Below are 19,420 nucleotides of genomic sequence, written 5' to 3'. Positions count from 1 at the left end.
GCAGCTCAGTGACGATGATCTCTTTGCAGCATTTTAGGACTTCAGCAGGGATGCTGTCTTTTCCAGGTGCCTTGCCAAAGGCAAGGGAGTCCAGGGCCACGTGAAGTTCTTCTAGGGTTGGTTCACTGTCAAGCTCTTCCAGCACAGGCAGGCACTCAATGTTGTTCAGTGCTTCTTCGGTGACTACATTTTCTCTGGAATATAGCTCAGAGTAGTGCTGCACCCAGCGTTCCATCTGCTGCGCCCGATCCTGGATGACCTCGCCTGTGGCAGACTTCAGAGGGGCAATTTTCTTCTGTGTTGGACCTAGGGCCTGCTTGATACCATCATACATCCCCTTGATGTTGCCCGTGTCAGCTGCTATCTGTATCTCGGAACAGAGCTGGAGCCAGTAGTCGTTAGCACATCTCCTGGCAGTCTGTTGGACTTTGCTGCGAGCAGTTCGGAGGACCTGCAGGTTGCGCTCACTGGGACAGGCTTTGTATGCTGCTTGAGCTCTCCTCTTTTCCTCAATGACTGGTGTCAACTCCTCAGAGTGGGCTTCAAACCAGTCTGCCGCCTTGTTGGTCTTCTTGCCGAATATGGACAAGGCGGTGTTGTAAACGGTATTCTTGAAATGTTCCCATCTGTTGGATGCATTTGCGTCGGCCGGGCCTGGAAGAGATTCCTCAAGCGCTTGTGCAAATTCCTCCACTTTTCTCTGATCCCGGGTCTTGCTGGTATCAATGCGAGGTCTTCCTTCCTTTTTCGTGTGATACTGTCGCTTTGTTTGCAGTTTCACTCTGCTGCACACCAGGGAGTGGTCAGTGTCGCAGGCAGCACCATGATAACTGCGTGTGATCTTGATGCTGGGAAGGCTGGAGCGTCTGGTGAGGATCAGGTCGAGCTGGTGCCAGTGCTTTGATCTTGGATGTCTCCAAGAGACTCTATGTTGGGGCTTTGTGTTGAAGAACGTGTTGCTGACACAGAGACCGTGATGACAGCAAAACTCTAGCAGGCGTTGGCCATTTTCGTTCATCCTCCCAGTGCCAAACTGACCTAAGCAAGTGGGCCATGAACTGTTATCAGCACCAACTCTAGCATTGAGATCGCCGAGGATGAACAATGGCTCTTTTACAGGGATTTTCTTGACAGTGGTGGCCAGGTCATCATAGAATTTGTCTTTGGCTTCTGCTGGAGATGACAGAGTCGGTGCATAAGCACTGATGAGAGTGATAGGTCCTGCTGATGACTGGAGCTGCAGGGACAAAATTCTTTCACTTCCCACAGTAGGTGGGATGATGGATTTCAGCAGGGTATTTCTGACCGCAAAGCCAACGCCATGTTCCCTGGTTTCGTTTGGTGGTTTTCCCTGCCAGAAAAATGAGAAATTTCTCTCCTTGACAGATCCGGAATCTGGCAGCCTAGTCTCTTGAAGGGCGACGATGTCCATCTGCAGTCTGCTCAGCTCCATGTCAATGACAGCTGTTTTGCGTGCGTCGTCTATTTCTTGCAGGTCATCAGAGAAGCCAGGTGTCATTGTCCTAACGTTCCAGGTGCCCAGCTTTAGGGCAGTAGTTTTCTGTTTTCTGTTGCATGGTGCAGAGTTGTCGATCCGCTTGTCGGTTTTCACCCTAAACCCCACGCACCCCATGAGGTTAACGGACCGTGGCGAGGCAACACCTTACTGGCTGGGGACTTACTCTAAGCTGACACAGAGGTAAATGAGATTTGTTTTAAATAAGAAAAGAGTTCTAAAGGAAAATTCTTTTTACAATAAGAGGTTAGTTTGTCTTATATTAAATATGTTTATACCACTATACATCACAATAACAAGTCACAAATGGAGAATCACACATGAAATAGAGAGAAAGACCAAAAGTCTTAGTTAAACAGAGGTTGGCAGAAAGCCCACAGTGATTGATGAGACCAGACAGAAAGGAATTTGGAAAGATAGCACTGGTGGTCAGAGATAAACACAAAACATACCAAAAAATCCAGTTATGTAATAAATGAGTAAACAGTGCCATCTAGTGGTTGTTGGAAACAATGTTTTCTATAATGTCTCAATGTATGTTTTCTCCTTTTTTGGAGTTTATAACTTGAAGCCAACCAGAGCCAGAGGGGCTCACACTGGAAAATTGCTCTCTCTGAGGGCTTTGGGAGCTCCCAGATGGCTCTCATTGCTCTCTTCATTTTGAACAGGAGTCCCTGAGAAGCCCGTTGCTGGGAATGAAATAAAGCTTGCAGACTATCACCACTCTTGCCTACTGAGTTTGCTTTTCACCTTGCTTTTGACCTTGCAACAGTGCCAGGTCTTACTGGCAGAAAGTGGCAGAAAGGACTTACTGCACCTGTGCAAAAGCACCACCATTTTGTGCAATATCGAATGTTGATCTTACCCAATATTCAGAAGGATCAAATGCCCAGAGGTCTGACTCAGACCCAGAGCAAACATGCAAAGACCCATGTGGAAATAGGCATTTGCCACAGAGTAAGTGCATGCTTAGGTGCAAAATCTGCATGTTTCCTTGTCCATGAAACATTCATGAGTTTTTTTGGTTTATTGTCCCTTTCTTTCTCTTTCAAAGATACCCTTTCTTTGTATTACCTGCAATACTTTTTCTGGTATCAATTCTGAGCTCAACTCTATACATGTCTGCACAGAAGTAAGTACCATTAGAGTCAATGAGGCTTACTCCCAGGAAAGTGTGGATAGGATTGGGCCCTCTGAGAGCAGTTCACTACTTTTATTATTACTAAAATTATCAGACCTGTTGTAGACCATTTTTGCTAGTGCAACGTTAGCTAATCCTAGTTACTGGTTACTGTTCCTGGTGTTGCAGATAGCTGCGTGTCAAGCTAGGCATAGAGGAAGTTGGGTTTGTAACTATTTTATATGGTGTTACAGCCTCGCTCCCATGCATCTGTTTTTGTCCGTGAAGCACAACACAACAGTTTTCGAGGGCATATGACACACTGCCCAATAATGTAGTCAGAGGCCTTTTTATTTGAATGTTGTGATTTTTTCCTCTGCTTCCTGATGTCAAAATGACACTCCCTTAACTTTTCATGCTGCCTTGTCCCTGCACAGCCTCTGTCATGACAGCATCTCTTCAGGCAGTGCCCAGGGTTGCAGCCCATTCAAGAGCTGCCATCAAGTCTCCCACCTGACATCAGTGTGCCCCTTCCCCCGCTCTGTCTGCATATAGCGCTTGTCTGCACAGGCACAGCCCAATCCTAAGCATGCCTACTCAGAAGTAAGACCTGTTGTGTTCGTACAGGATTGGGCCCTAAGTTAGGAAGCAGCATGAAGGAGTGAGTCCAGGTGCTGAACTCTGAATTTCTGAGCTGCCATGAGGTCATAGATGGACTGGCCCTTTCCAAGGCATTCCTCCACTCCCATCAACCACCACTTGGACCAGCTCCCCCTCCACAGGTCAGCGTCTACCGCTTTAAGAGACGCGTTTCATCCTGGGAGATGTAGTCCTTCTGAATCCGCGAGTGGCGCGCGGAGACTGTTGAGTGTAACCACTGCGAAATCTCGGCCTCAGACCCCTCCCCTCGGGAACGGCTTCGTTGTGGCTGATTAAGTTTTTTCAAACGGACCAATGAGGCGCTTGCTTTGACTCGAATCCACCAATGAGAGCGCGAGGGCGCTGGAAATTTAAATCGCTCCTGGTGGGGGGTGGGACTAAGAGAGTGGAAGTCCTTGGCCGTGGCGTGGTCCTCGCTGGGTGTGCGTCCTCTAGAGCGTGATCGGCGGCGGTGCTGGGAGAAGCCGGGCTTGCTCGTTGCAGGTCGGGACGGGGCTGAGGGCTGGGCGGGAAGGGGAGGGAGCGAGGCGGGCGGGGGACACAGAGGCCCTTTGAAGGGCTTTTCAGGGAGACCCGGTCAAAAAGCCCAAGCATATGCTTTTCTAATCAGAGGTAAGTCCCATTATAGTCAATGGGGCTTACTCCCAGATAAGTGTGGAGAGGGTTGCAGCTGTAGAGCCTAATCCTATGCCTGTCTACTCAGAAGTAAGTCCCATTATAGTCAATGGGGCTTACTCCCAGGAAAGTGTGGATAGGATTGCAACCAGAATTTCTTATGCCCTCCCTCCGCTTTCTCCCATCCTGCCTTAAAAATCTGTTTGATTTAATGACTTATGCCTTTAATTAAGGGTTATTTAATTAACGCTTCACTGGGAAGGGTTTGTTTTCCATCAGGAAAAAGTGTTTCCTCCCTTTCTGTCTTAAAGGGGTGGGTGAGGAGGGTGGTTTCTGTTGGTGGGTGGGGGGTAGGTGAGAGTGTGGGTGGGTGGGACAGTGGGGAGCTCAGCTCCTGGGGGCTGTGAGAAGGTAGTTTGCTTTTAAATCCTGATGGAGCGGCTGAATTCCTAACTGCACTGACCAGTAGGAGTGTTAATGGAACTTTGACAATGGAATGAACCCAATCTTACATACTACAGTTAGGAATTCAGCTGCTCCATCAGGATTTAAAAGCAAACTACCTTCTCACAGAGAAGGGGAAAGGAATGCAAGAATGAGAGAGAGTTCAGTTTTTTGTGTGATCTGTTCTTAAGCTTTTTTTTCTGTAAACTGCTTTGTGAACTTTCTGTTAAATCACTTTCACTTTAAACCATTTTCAACCACTGTGCCATGGCACACTGGTGTACTGTGAATGGTCCCCAGATGTGCTGTGAGAGTTTGGGGGAGGGTCATTTAATAGTAGAGCCATTGGGGGATGCGAGCCGAGCCCTCACAGTGGTGTAACTACAATGCTTTTCTTGAGTGGGGTACATGAGTGAGCAAAATGGTAAAGCTCTTATTATTATGTATCAACAGTATTTATATATTGCTTTTCAACTAAAAAGTCCAGAAAGCAGTTTGCAAAAAATTCAAATAACAGCTTCCTGTCCCATATGGGCTCACAATCTAAAAAGTTGCAAAAGGACACCAGCAAAGAGCCACTAGAAAAGACACTGCTGGGGTGAAGAGGACCAGTTACTCTCCTCCTGCTAAATAAAAATAGGAGCACCCACTTGAAAAAGTACCTCTTACACAGTTATTCATTCTAAAGCACTGGAATAAATCTTATTTTTTAGTATTCCCTGAATTGAGTTTTTGCAAAATGCTTCCTCCCTGAACCTTTAATCCTGTTTATATAGAATTCAGTACCATTTGAAAGAGGTGATACTTTCTTCACCATAGACATGCATACTGAATTGCTTTTTGATTTTATTCTCCTGCCTGATTTGGCATTTGAGTTGGAAAGCTAACTTGCATGTTCTTAAATCTAAAAGGGCTTAATTGTGTCTCAAAGTTTAACTTAATTGTGCTTATCTGTTTACAGATTTGAAAACTCTTCTCCATCAAGATCAAAATGTCTACCAATGAGAATGCTGGTGGAACAGCTGCCCGTCTAAGCAGATTCAAGAACAAGGGGAAGGATTCTACTGTGAGTATAGCTTGCCAACAGACTGTAATACAGAGTTCCATTGGTGTTTAAACATGCATTTCAAGTTGGAATGCTTTTTGTCTTCACTAGGAAATGAGACGGCGACGGATGGAAGTCAATGTGGAACTAAGGAAAGCCAAAAAAGATGATCAGTTGCTTAAAAGAAGAAATGTTGGCCCTTTCCCTGATGATGCTACATCGCCTCTACAGGAAAATCGCAACAATCAGGTAGGTTTGGTAGCAAGCAGGGGCTTTTGGCTCCACTTCTGTCTAGGTGCCTAGTTTAAAAAATGTTAATGAATTCTAGAAAAATTGTTTTGATTCTAGAGCTAATCTTGGCCTAAACAGATGTGACTTAAGAACCAGACAGACTTGAGCACTGTCTGTACTAGAAATCTTCCAGTATGCATTGGCCTTCTTGACACTGCGGTCTTCCTTGGTGAAGGAAGTTCTAAACCTGTGTTGCATGTGCAGGAATCTTACAGTGACTTTAGTCCAGGGTATTTGACAAAGAAGCTTAAGTGCATGCAACTTTCTCTTGCAGGTCACTGTCAATTGGTCAGTTGAAGAAATTGTCAAAGGCATCAACAGCAATAATCTAGAACTGCAACTGCAGGCAACACAGGCTGCCAGGTAACCACCTAAAAGCAATACTTTTGTACCTCTTGCATGTGGCAGATCAGTGGCTGAGGATAAAAGCTTTAAATGGTGACCCCTTTAGACAGACTAACTGAAGGTTTACAAAGCATTTGAACAAAATTCTAGTAAGACCACCATGCAGGGCTTCCCGCACCCCTGGGAGGCTGCTGCAGGGACTGGTGAGTACATGCCAGTCCCTGCAGCCCCCTTAGCGATGCGATCCTGGGTATCATGTTGCTGCCCCTGCCCCTTAAGGGCCCTCAGGCTGAGGCATTGAGATGCCCCAGTTTGAGAAACCCTGGTTTAGGGCATTGCAGCATAAGCAGTGTATCTAAAGCTATTCCGCCCTGGTATAACAAAAGTTTGTACATGTTAAGGGGTGACTGCATGAAACTTGAGCTTTTGGGATTGGCAAGCAACAGAGTAGAAAAAACAAGCTTGTCTACAAATGTTAGGATACACAGATTTGCAAGTTTCTTAACTTATAAATGTGTAATTGCATGTACAGATCTTCCATTTGATCTAGTGTGTAAGCAGAACTATGAGACAAGGTGGTGGTGAGTTTCAAAAACCATTTAAGATAATCATAAGCTAGGAGGACACATTTGGAATAAGTATGCCTTTAGTTGTGGTGGTTGTAGCTAGTTACTGGAAGACCTTTATCATTTTATATGAAGACTACCAATAGTAGAGGTGTTTGAAAATAGTGTTTTACTCAGAGGTAAAATCCCTTTTTGTTCAGTAAGACTTGGGCTGTAATTCTATCTTGCCAGAAGCAAATGCCTCTATGAACAGGTGCTTTAACCTTGTCTGTGGCTGAAGCTGGCAATGCTGTTGTGTTTGGGTCATCCCAGTGCACCATGCTAATACTATTTCCAGATATGATAGTGTTTAGAACTGATACAGAACACAAACTGGAGATAATGGCATAGTACAGTGTTTCTCAGACTGTAGGTTGGGATCCACTAGATGGGTTGTAAGCCCATTTTTCCAAAGGGAAACCAGAAGTGATGCTTTTCAGTTTGAAATGGTCGTTCTGGAGCTTGCAGGCAGATGCGCATGGTCTCTGGGCTACAGAAAGCCGTACGGAAGTGACCAGAACACAACTTTGGCTACCTTCAGAGAGCTCAGGTTGGGCCAAGCCTGATTCAGTACAGATCTGGGTGACCCATGTTGAATCAGATCTGCAGATACATAATCCATGGATACCAAAGCTCCACCTGTATTGTAGACATTAACTTGCTTAGTTTGATATTGCCATATTGGAGGGAATTAAACGTTCCTGCATGATGTCACTTCCAGCCATGACATCACTTTGGTGGGTTCCAACAAATCATCATTCTAAAAAGTGGGTCAAAGTGCTAAAGTATGAGAACCGATGGCATAGTACATAGGTAGTACATACTAGTATAATGGATTAAATAAGGGCTTTCTGTCTGTAATATGATAAACAAAACCAATGTGTTCTTGCTTGTAGGAAACTGCTGTCCAGAGAAAAGCAGCCCCCTATAGACCAGATAATCCGAGCTGGCTTGATATCCAAGTTTGTGGCCTCCTTGGGAAGAGCAGATTGCAGCCCTATTCAGTTTGAATCTGCTTGGGCACTGACCAACATTGCCTCTGGCACATCTGAACAGACAAAAGCTGTAGTGGATGGTGGAGGAATACCTGCTTTTATTTCTCTCCTGGCTTCTCCCCATACTCACATCAGTGAACAAGCTGTATGGGCCTTGGGGAACATAGCAGGTAGGTTAATATACTAGTCTGGAGAATATGCAAAGTGAAGAAATATAAAATTTAGTACCTCAGTCAAGTTTAACCAACACTTCAATGACTCTCCTGATCTCCGCAAACAGTTGCACTCTGACTGTATTATAGTGGAAAGAAAAAATAACCTTATAAGCAATCTACACCTGAGATCTGAGTGCATTATTGCCAGCACAATGGGAAGTTTTTCTTCATTACATAATTCTGTACAAGTTTTTCCGCAGCTTAGCAAGGATTGGGGAGGGGGTGGCAATGTGAGGAGCATGTGGAGAGTCAATGGGACAACATCACAAATCTCCTTAATGACCACAGACACTGTTTCTTAGACATGCATTTGCTGACATGTCTTTACACTTGGTACTCATCAACATTGGGTACTAAATACAGAAATGTTGCAGACTGCAGCATCCTGAAGACTATCCATTGGTGTGATGCAACTCTATTGGGCTCTATCTAGTTTAAATGCGCATAAAGCAATTGATATTGAGAAACTTCTGTATAGTGAAATCTGATGGCCAATATTAGTGGTTAGAATCCCCTGCAACATGACTAGAGATACTGGAATGGTTACAAACTTAACTATTTGCTCTAGGAAGATTATTAGACATGGCTACTTCAGCAGAATCACTTAGTGTTCATAATGCTTGAACTGTCTTTCCATGCAAATTGCTGCTTTGAATCTTTTATTTACATTTATAGTGTGTATATTCAACAGAAACATAGCTAGAACACAGTTGACAAAACAGGCAAGCACAGTCTTACCAGAATATCTAAGCTTACAGGTTGAGATGGCCCTATAGCAAATCAATTTAAAAAACAAAGTTTCTTTGCTCTTGCTGACCTTTTGACTATAAGGTAAAAGTAATTAAGAAGACAATCCATCAATCAGTCACTCAACTCTTCCCTTCACCAATGCAAAGGGATCTCCTTTCTTTCAGGTGCTGGGGGGAAGGGAGGGGCCCACTGGGGAGAGAAGGATTGATGGATTGTCAGCCAGCTGCTTGCGCACGCGCTCTCTCTCTCTTATTAAGGAGACTGTTAAAGGACTGTTCAGTTTTTGAAATTGATTTGAAAGGGGTGCATTTTCCCCTTCTCCAGGGATCAGCACATTCATTCTCATTTGTAGTGGCCATTCGTGTTGAGTCAAATCCATGTATAAATAGGCTGGACCTTTATTTGATTCTCTGGTTGGGTCTAGTTACTACTTAAAGCATAGCTTGTGGGGGACACATGAGAGCCTTTTCAGTGGTGGCCCCCTCATTGTGGAATTTCCTCCTTTGAGGTATAGCTGGCTCCCTCCTGCCAGCTTCTTGGAGAACACTGAAGATCTTTGTGTTCCAACCTGTTTAATGCTTTTATGTATCTTTTATCTTCTTGATCTGCTGCTTTTATGGTTTGATTTTTTAAACTGATGTGTTTGGCAATTTTGAAACTGTTGAAAGAGGCAGGGTATAAAATGTTCAGATGAGTAAATCTTAGTGTTGGCTTTCAGGTGATGGTTCAACCTACAGAGACTTGGTTATTAAGTATGGTGCGCTTGACCCACTTCTGGCTCTTCTTGCTGTTCCTGATCTCTCTTCTTTGGCTGTAAGTGTGTGAGCAAGTTCTAATCTGAGCAAGTTCAATGCTAGAAACTGTTGTTAAAGCAATAGCATCACTGTTAAATTGACTATTTTTCAGCTTGGCTACTTGCGCAATGTAACCTGGACTCTGTCGAATCTCTGCCGAAACAAGAACCCTGCACCACCAATTGAAGCAGTCGAGCAGATCCTTCCTACTCTGGTTCGCCTTCTGCACCATCATGATCATGAAGTTCTGGCAGACACATGCTGGGCTATTTCATACCTGACTGATGGTTCAAATGACAGAATAGAAATAGTTGTAAAAACGGGACTTGTGCCGCAACTAGTAAAACTCCTGGGATGTGGAGAAATTCCAATAGTGGTAAGATGTTGATAAGCATAGACATGAAATCTTGTGTGTGAGCTGTGACCACTAGAACTCAAACTTTAAATGCAGACAGTGCTTAAGGAAAATAATTAAGATGCATGTGGCTTTTAACGCTTTAAACTTTGCTGTGCTGTTTTGTATGGCTAGAAATCCTGAGTCAATGTGGTTCAGATAATGGGATCTGTCCTATATAGCCTGGAGTCTAGAGCGAGTTTAACTTTCTATTCATTTATGTACTTGACAAGGTCAAATTCTCCTGCATTCCCATAAATGGCAGCAGTAAGTAGCACTATATTGTGTAAACGTGTCTTGGGTATTGGGATAATAGACTCGAAAAAGGCATCAAAATGCTTTTAAGATGCAAGAGGAGTTTGAAGGTGCATGATCTACTCTGGCTGTAACTTTTAACCTAGCTGCTAATACAAGTCAGTTTTAATCTGGCTTGTTGGCATCAGCTGCTATTGTGATTATGCAGTTTCATATTCTGTGTAAATGGCCTTTGTTAGCTGTTCTCAGTGGCTTAATTAAAAATTAATAAAAATCCAGTCAAATAGAGTTGTCTCCTTGCTAGAATAGACTTGGTAGATCCTTCACCCAGAATCTTTGTAGGGGCTGTTTACTTAACATGCTGAAATAAGATCCACATACGCTTGTCATGGCATGCTACACTTCATCTGATACCAGTATAAGAGCTACTTAGGGTAAGAGTTGGTCACCTATGGCAAGCAGGCAGGCCAAGTAGATATGAGAAAGCAATTAAAGCACTTCGTGATACCTCCTGCTAAATATAAGAGGAGCAACTGTCCCTCCTCAACTCAGAGACTTCTCTAGTGGTTGTTTGCTGGGGTTCTGAATCTTCTTAGATTGCAAGCTCTTTTGGGACAAGGAGCCATTTAGTTGTTTGACTTTCTCTGTAAACCATTCTGTGAATGTTTGAAAAGCGGTATATAAATACTGTAAACAGTAATTCTACTTGCCATTACATTTAGAGGCGAGGCATAGCAGGGATGGCCAAGTTCATGCAATAGCCACATGTAATAAAACTTCATGTGTTTGAGAGCTGTAATACTTAAGCTACCCAAATACAAGTTAATACACTTTGGTGAGCAAATGTATTTAATTTAAATGCTTAACACTACGCTTAACACTCCTGCTTCAAAATGCATTCAGTGAAATTGGGTGTCTGTCCTGGTGGTAGCTTACTACCAAATCACCTTTTCATTAAATGTCTTAAAATCGTTTTCCAGACTCCATCATTAAGAGCCATTGGAAACATTGTAACTGGAACGGATGAACAAACTCAAACTGTAATTGATTCTGGAGCACTGGCTGTCTTCCCAGCCCTACTCACTCACCACAAAAACAATATCCAGAAGGAGGCAGCATGGACTATGTCTAATATCACTGCTGGCCGGCAGGACCAGATCCAGAAAGTGGTGGAGCATGGGCTAATTCCATACCTTGTTGGCATCTTGAGAAAGGTAAAACCAAAACTCTTGCCTGCACTTACAGCTGCTGCTTCAGATTTTTGTATATAAACAAAGTTTTTCAGGACTTAAGAGAAAGTTGTGTATTAAAGTTGGATCACTGTTCTATGGGCTTGTTGAGATTGATACAATACAGCAATGGTTCCCAAACCTACTGTGGTCATGGCATTCCTTCATGGTGACTTCTTCCTGGCTGCTGCCATCTTGTATCTTACATAATCCAAGATAGCAGTGCCTGGGAGAACCAGGAAGAAGCCACTGGGGACATCCTGCAGTGCAGTTTGGGAAACCACTGCAATACAGGAAACCTCAAGAACAGAAGCAGTTCTTGAGATGCTGCTAATCCTATGTTTAATATTGTGTTAAAACTCTGTTTTTGCTCAGTGTCTTAGAGATGTAATGTCTAGGTTAGCATTTCTCAAAGCGTGAGTTGGGATCCACTAGGTGGGTCCTAAGTAAATTTCACATGGGCCACAGCACCAAGCTCAGTTGCCATTGAAATTAGAGCAGAAAATACAGGGTACAGAGCTGCTGGACAGGCTCCTGATGGGGGAGAGGCCTGGTGCTTTGCCCTGAATAGGTCTGAAGATGGGATGCTGGAAAGGTGGGAGGGTTGTGCGGTTGGAGAAGGATCCAGCTCTGCATTCTCCTTTGACTTCAGAGCTGGAATGGTTGAATTCCAAGCTATGCAAAATAACAGTAATAGGACCTTTGGCTGATCATAGTTTAGGATTGAAGTGTAAATTGATGTCACTTTTACCCATGACATCACTTCTGGTGGGTCCCAACAGATGGTCATTCTAAAAAATAGGTCCTGGTGCTAAAGAGTTTGAGAACCACTGGTCTAGTATTTTGAAGCCATGATTGAGATTTGAAATAATAAATGCAATATTAAGTTCAACTCCATTGCATGGAACTTGGCAGATGGTGCTCTTGGGTATACTTATGAGAGACTATCTTTAGGGTTTAGTTAAATTCAAAAATGCTAAGTGAAAATCCAAGTTGTCATATTATGATACCTACACTTCTCTTGGCAAGTGAAGGACCTTGGAAACCATTAGGAGGCTATATCTGGGCTTGGAAGAGTACTTAAAACTTTGTCATTCTTCATGCTTATTTTTCTTATGTAAAGAGAATTGATTAGAATTTCAGTTATTTAGAAAGCATTTTGAAGAATGAGGTAGTAACTGCCAAAAATTGGTAGGTACAAACTACTTCATTCATAATTAATGTGTGTTCACACTGGGAAAGTTTGGAAACTTTGCCTGGAAGTAGCATGGGCTTCTATCTACATAATCAATCTGTGTTTAAAACAGGGTGACTTCAAATCTCAGAAAGAAGCTGTATGGGCTGTGACAAACTATACAAGTGGTGGAACCATTGGCCAGACAGTATACCTTGTCCAGTGTGGTGTTGTAGAACCTTTGATGAATTTGCTGATGGTTAAAGACAGTAGAACTGTGCTAGTTATCCTGGATGCCATTACAAATATCTTCATGGTAAGTTGGCAAGAGATTTAAGCACATCTTCTGTATGTGCATCCATATTTAATGTTAAGTTTGGTGATCTTCAGCCTTGGGTTGGAACCCAAAGTCTCAGTTGTAGGGTTGTGACAACTTGGGAATGAAAAAGGTTGAAGACCACTGGACTAGAGTACCACCAGGTAAAGGGGGGGCATCGAGTGTACCCCTTCAGGTATTGAGAGATTATGTCCCAGTCCTGCTTAGCAATGGTGCTAAAATAGCTTTTCCAAGTGCCAGACTGCATGGTAATCTAGTGAACAGTGCCAGGAGGGCATAACTGGGTGGGGATGAGCAGATAGGGTCCCCAGAGGGGGGCAGGATTATAGTGGGTCCATGTCTCATACTTTAATACTGTGGTTATAGCATGAAAAAGGTTGAAGACCATTGGTTAAGATCATATACTAGAAACTGTGGTCATTTCTCAAAATTACTACAGTATTTGAGTCTTTACATTGGATGAATTGACATGCATTTTGTATTTCTGGTGGAACATCTTACATGGCTCTACTGGTCATAGTGGTACATTTCCATCATGACTGGCAAAAGTCTAGGAACTCAAAATTTGAATCCATTCCTATGCAGTTCAAATTATAACTTTGACACAAGGAGTTAAAGTCTGAGGCTTTATCTAGATAACAGCATCCATTTGAAGTGCATGTGTTGCTCCCTTGGCAGCAAGTGCCAGTAACAGTGGGAAAAGGAGCATGAACAGCCTGCCTGTTTAGTTGCGGATGGTGTGTGTGTGTATGTATGTATATATAAGCATCTCCTGATCAAATGTCAGTGTGTTAATTGCAATATGTAACTTTTATTACCTCTGTAGGCAGCTGAGAAAATTGGTGAGACTGAAAAGCTTTGCGTTCTAGTTGAAGAGTGTGGTGGCCTGGACAAAATTGAAGCACTACAATCCCATGAAAATGAGCAGGTGTACAAAGCAGCTGCAAATCTGATTGAGAAGTATTTCTCAGCTGAGGTGAGTAAGTCTGATTCTTTATCAAGCCACTAAACTGCAGAGATGGTGACATGTCCTAATTACAGCTGTTCTGTAAACTTGGAACATGTAAACCCCATTGTGATGGTGACCAGGGGTCTGGGTCAGCCTTCCTATACTTGGTAACCCAAACTCAGCTGGTCCCCTCCAACAGGCTTCCTCAGACCCATCATTGCACAAATATACCAGTAATTCTGCCACCATTGCCTGCTGCACTCCTTGCAGTCTTGGTCCCAGGCAAATGAGCCAACACCCCCTTTAAAAGGTTAATTTGGGGAATTAACACAAACTGAATGTAAGGCTTCTGTAGACTTCAGTGCAGTGGTTCTCAAACTGGTAGGTCATGACCCACCAGCTTGTGTAAAGCTTCCCCTGTCCCTTTAAGGGGAAGGGGAAGAAGTTTGAGAACCACTGCTCTAGTGGATTCACCCAACCAATCAAGAACTCACTCTAACAAGATTTATTTAGAATAATATTAGGAGAACAAGTTTTCAAAGGATCAAAATATGCAAGGGATAACACACAGGAATGAAAATAACAAAGGCTCTAACTTTATCTACTGTACTTATCTGCTAACAGATAAGTTCCAGCTTTGTAGACTAAGCAAAATTCCTTAAGACTTTGTAGTCCTGGAAAATGCAGGCTCCAGGAGGTGAATGGCAAGGAGAATGGCCACCAAATGCTCCCCTTTTATACCTTCCCTTATAAAAAACAGGGTGGATGATATCATATGCCACCTGGGACCTCCCAGAAAAAGGTTAATATCATGACTCTGCTAGATGTTCCGCAGCTGTTTTCAGCGTCATCCTTTATCTTGTTTTCTCTTGATGCCTTAGGATAAACAAGAAAAAAGGCTTCCATCCTTAACCTTTTAACCACTTTAAACCCTTGACCAAGCCTCTCTACACTCATATTTGTTCAAGGCTGTGTCTCACACACCCCATAGCACAATTTTCCTAGCTGTTAATTGCAGCATTGCAGAAAGCTATTGCCCAGCAGATTGAGGAGCATAGTAATTACATCTGTGATCCCAACTTTGCCGCTTTAAGGCACAGGGGCCTCAATGATCTTGGATTGCAACTGATGGACTGCATTGTCTGGCCTCCCCATATGCTGTTATGGGAACATGATTTTAACTCTTGAGTGTAGAATTCTTAAAACTGCTTTCTTCTGCAGGAAGAAGAAGATGAGAATGTTGTGCCTGAGGCCACTACTGATGCTTATACTTTCCAGATTCAAGACAATCCTGATGCCTTCAACTTCTAGATCTTCTACATGACATGGCATCCAACTTCCAATCTGTCTTGTCTGTCTGTCCTACTCTTTTATACTGCCACTTTTTTCTATGTGAAATGTGAAGTAGCACTTTGTTACAACTGAAACTACTTGAATAGTTCACTGCAGGTATGTGTGCCTTGTGAACTGGCTAACTGTCTTCCTTTACCTGTGTTTGTACAAATGTAAATTCTCCACTTCAGTATTTCCAAACCATCCTTCAGTGATGGAAAGCATTACTGAGGCTTCCTCTGTCAGTGCCATAGTGGGAAAGGCAGAAATGGCATGTGGGCTTCTCTCTCCTTATGCCTGCCTGGGAACATCTGTCTTGGTTTTGAAGACCCGAGTGGGGTGTAGAAACACTCTTGCAAAATGACCATCTAAAAGGCGTTGCTGTCCTGAGCGGTTATTCTGCTTTGAGACAACCCCCTCAAACAGTTTTTAATTAGTACTTTGTTCAAACTTTAATAAACTGGTGCCTGAATATAACCCATGTTGTAAGATCTTTGTACTTTTAAAAAGATGACTTTTCACTGTTGCAAAAATTCCTTGAACTGCTCCTCCAGTATGGTTTAACTTCTCATCTTCCTTCCACAGCTTTGCAGTGCTTGTATTGGGGGAAATTGTCCTACACACTGAGCTACTTGGAAGCTCCTAAACAGTTACTTTGGCAATGCAGGGGTTGGTGGAACAGAATCCCCACAGATTACAGGGGCATGCTTTTACTCTGCTTTTGAGCACAAAATGGCTTTCTCAGGATATTGAAGATTGGGGAGAAGTCCAACCATTGCCTTGCTTTTGGGGGGCTTTCTTGAGAAACTTAAAAGTACTGCTTCTGCTTTTATTGTATAATAGCAGTGGAGGAAGTTATTTCAGGGGAGTTCTATCTAGAATAAATGTTTAAGGTTCTTTTTACATGGGAAATGTACTAATTGCTTGTCAATGTCATGTGCAGGCAACTTTGGATGGGGTAGGTATCTTCCCCATTCTTGTGACCATATAGTCTTTGCTATGCATATAGCACTTCTAAGCTGTAGCCAGATGCACAGGCTACAGAGATAAAACTACTGTAGCACAAAATTAAACTTTAGCTTCCTAATCAAATTGTGGCTTAACTTCTACAGCAAAATTTGTACTTGGTGCTTCTAAACTGCTGGTAGCAAATCATTCAGTATCCAAATTTCTGTGCTAGAGTCTTGAGCTTACTTAAGCCTTAGGCTCTGATCCCTTTCAGAACTATGACCCACCTATCATAGTAGGAGCCTTTTTTGGCCTTCAGCTGTGGGTTGGGACCCATTAGGGTGGGTCACCAGCCAATTTCAGGTGGGTCCCCATTCATTTCAATATTAATATATTGGACTTAATGCTACCAAGGTATGTGACTGCATCGGGGAAATGTAGATCTGTACTCTTTTAACAGACTACTATGTATATGCTTTTAACAATGATAGTAAATGGGACCTATTCCTAGGTAAGCATGGGTAGGGTTGCAGCCTGGGATTGTTAAAACTTCCTGTTGTCACTTCAGGTCATGACATCACTTCCCATGGGTCCTGATAGATTCTCATTCTAAAAAGTAGGTCCTGGTGCTAACAGTGAGAACCATTGCAGTATGGAATCACCACATACTTGCCCATGTCAAAAAATTTATGCCTAAAAATAGGGTCCAGAAACCTGGATAGACTTATACATGGGTCAATACAGTGAATGAGGCAGAAGCCTCTAGGAAACTTAGCAGCTGTCTGAAGTGTGTGTTGGGGGGGGTGCAACTGGGCTGAGAAGCAGGACTTGGGAGTAGAGAAAAAGAGAACTTTTACTAGTAATTATGGTTTGTAGAGGCAGCCATTTTAGCTTCTCCAGCTAGGAAGAGAAGTGAAAGGTGCTTATGGGAATTACAGTTTGTATGAGGGCTGCTGCTATGGAAGTGCAGCACTCTACACAACTTCCACAAGCATTTTCATCCCCTTTCCAGTTTAGAGAAGGTAAAATGCCTTTTTCTTTCTGCTGCTGCAGAAAGTTCCTGGCAAGTCACTTTCAATGGATTTCACACCCTTAAAGGATTCAGGAGGCAATCCTTACTTCCATCTGAAACAAAGTCTGTGGCTACAATTCAGGGCACCATTACTTAAGAATAAAACCCATGGGAAGCAATGGGTCTGCTGAGTAATTAGGGTTGCAACTATGTGTAGCTGCACTTGCTCATTCTCATTCCTTATTTCTCCACCATGAATTGAATTGCACACTCCCATTTATGCTATTTGTTGTATGTTATATGTGGAACACCAGGCATCTTAAAGGATTTGATTCATGGTTCTACTGGTATGTTTACAGGCACTCTGATAGTGTTTACAAAAACGTTGTGAAGACTAGAATTTACAAAGTTAATGAATAAAATGTAACTTAGAATCTTTATTTTTAATAGATTAGACTATACATTATTTAGGTGACAATTACAAGTAGGTTATTTATCAGTATCTGGCCTTGGGTAAAATTTAATAAAATTATGGTCAGATATTCCCTAAGTTTAACACCTGGCTTATCCAAGGGTCATAGAAAATTTCATGGTTTTTGGCTCAACACCTGCCCTTATCTGTGCAGTCAACTTATTGAGTACCTATGACATTTGCTTTCAGGATTTTAAACCTTTTGGCCCAAACAGGAATGTTAAGCCACAGTGAGAGGAGGTTCTTTAGATTATAGTGTCTGAAGAACCCAAGTTTTGCTGTCCAGAAGTTAAATGTAGTTTCTAACATGGGAAGTTGGAAGGCTTCCATTTGCTTGGTTAGGTTTTACATAGCTAAGATCCAAGGTTGCAATTACAACCTTGTATCTTGAAGGAGAATGTGATCCTGGTATCTTCTTCTAGTTGGCCTTTCATTGGAGTCAGTGGGCCAGAGGTGTATGACACTCAACTGTTAAGGCACAAAACCAGTGTCCTATGATGGTGTTCTGTGAGGGAGCAGTGCTCCCTCCTTTTAGATGAGCCAGTGTATGTGGCAGAAGGGGAATGGGAGAAAAACAGGGCATTGATACACATAGATCCATCCATACATGCGACCTTTATTGGCATAGATCAGAGGTGTCCAAACTTTTTGGCAGGAGGGCCACATCTCTGACGGTGGGGGCCAGGGAAAAAACAAATTTACATAAATGAATAAAGATGGAACTTATATGAAAGAATGAATTCTACTGAGCTTATTTATAATACAAATATTTCTAGGCAGAGCCACAAGAGGAAAAATATTTCTAGGCGGAAACTCATTCCGGCAAGGTAGAAACACATGAGGAAAGGTTTTCCACCAACCTACCCCCCAGCACTTTACAAAAATGCACAGAACCAAGTATGTTAGAACCAGCAGAGTTCCACCATTTGTGGATTGCAGGAGGCACACACCAAAATACAGCAGGACACAAGTTAACCCAGAATAAGGATCTCACAAGTAACAGACAGAAAGGCAGCAAGGACATTTCTAACTTGCAGGAGCCACTTGCCTGCCCACCCACATCAGGAATAAGTTAACAGGATAAGAATCTCACAAGCAACAGAGGGAAAGGGGGGACATGCGGGAGCCACCCACCCACCCCAGGAGTAAGTTAACATGGAATAAGGATCTCACAAGCTTCTCCGTCCCACTCAGTACTCTACTCACCCACCAAAGCAAGCCAAGCCAACATGTCACCCCCTTCATAAATGAACTGCTACTCCTTCCTGCTCAGCAGCCCCCCACTGCACCAAAGCTAACAAAACCTCCCCTCAGGTCCTGCCTGCTCCCCTCCTCACAGAGCAAACCAAGCAGCACACTCAAGCACAGTGATTACTCACCCCCCCAATCCCATGTGCAGCCTCAGCCCTGGCCTCCCAACAGGTGTGTGTGTGTGTGCTGGATGGGCGGGGCCAGGCAATCCCCTCATTGCCTCTGCAAGCAACAGTCGCATTGGACAGTGAGGGCTCCTGTGGGTCTCCAGCAGGCCAAGTGCCCATTGGAGATGGGGGGCTCCCATGGGGGCTGGATTGGGGCCCCCTGTGGGCCACAAGTGGCTCGGGGGCTGGGGTTTGGGCAGCCCTGGCATAAAGGAAATACACAACAATCAGAACAGAAAACAACCATAATCATTCATTACCCCCATTCACCATAATGTAACAAAAGACCCAGAATTCTGTCCTGCCAGTACTCCAGAAACAAATTTAGCAACCTTCTCAAGAAAATCAGTTTCCAATATGGAAAGAAGAGATTGTGACTTAATCGAATCCTCCCAACCCTGCATTTTATTCAGCAGTGGAGCCAGATAGTTCTTACGAAGGCTCTCATGAAGTGGGCAGTAGGAAAATATATGTTGTAAGGGCTCCACACAGTTCTTGTCACAGG

At 43.3% G+C, this 19,420-nt stretch overlaps 1 protein-coding gene across 2 annotated transcripts; it reads left to right on the top strand.

Annotated features, from left to right (window-relative positions):
* The first annotated feature begins 3,671 nt into the window (after nucleotides 1-3,671).
* Nucleotides 3,672-15,558, top strand: KPNA2 (karyopherin subunit alpha 2). Of its 2 annotated transcripts, none has more exons than XM_066613325.1 (11): nucleotides 3,672-3,779; nucleotides 5,317-5,421; nucleotides 5,512-5,649; nucleotides 5,966-6,054; nucleotides 7,538-7,806; nucleotides 9,320-9,414; nucleotides 9,508-9,771; nucleotides 11,025-11,258; nucleotides 12,581-12,763; nucleotides 13,611-13,760; nucleotides 14,955-15,558. In XM_066613325.1, the coding sequence occupies exons 2-11, from the start codon at nucleotides 5,347-5,349 to the stop codon at nucleotides 15,042-15,044; spliced, it is 1,587 nt and encodes a 528-aa protein (XP_066469422.1). In that variant the 5' UTR covers nucleotides 3,672-3,779; nucleotides 5,317-5,346; the 3' UTR covers nucleotides 15,045-15,558. The 2 variants fall into 2 exon arrangements, with proteins under 2 accessions (XP_066469422.1, XP_066469423.1); XM_066613326.1 differs by lacking the exon at nucleotides 3,672-3,779 and adding an exon at nucleotides 3,858-3,908.
* Nucleotides 15,559-19,420: the final 3,862 nt, after the last annotated feature.

This window comes from Tiliqua scincoides, chromosome 2 (genome assembly GCF_035046505.1).
Source record: "Tiliqua scincoides isolate rTilSci1 chromosome 2, rTilSci1.hap2, whole genome shotgun sequence".
In the NCBI taxonomy this organism is placed as follows: Eukaryota; Metazoa; Chordata; class Lepidosauria; order Squamata; family Scincidae; genus Tiliqua; species Tiliqua scincoides.
This window is presented reverse-complemented; position numbering and strand designations above follow the sequence as displayed.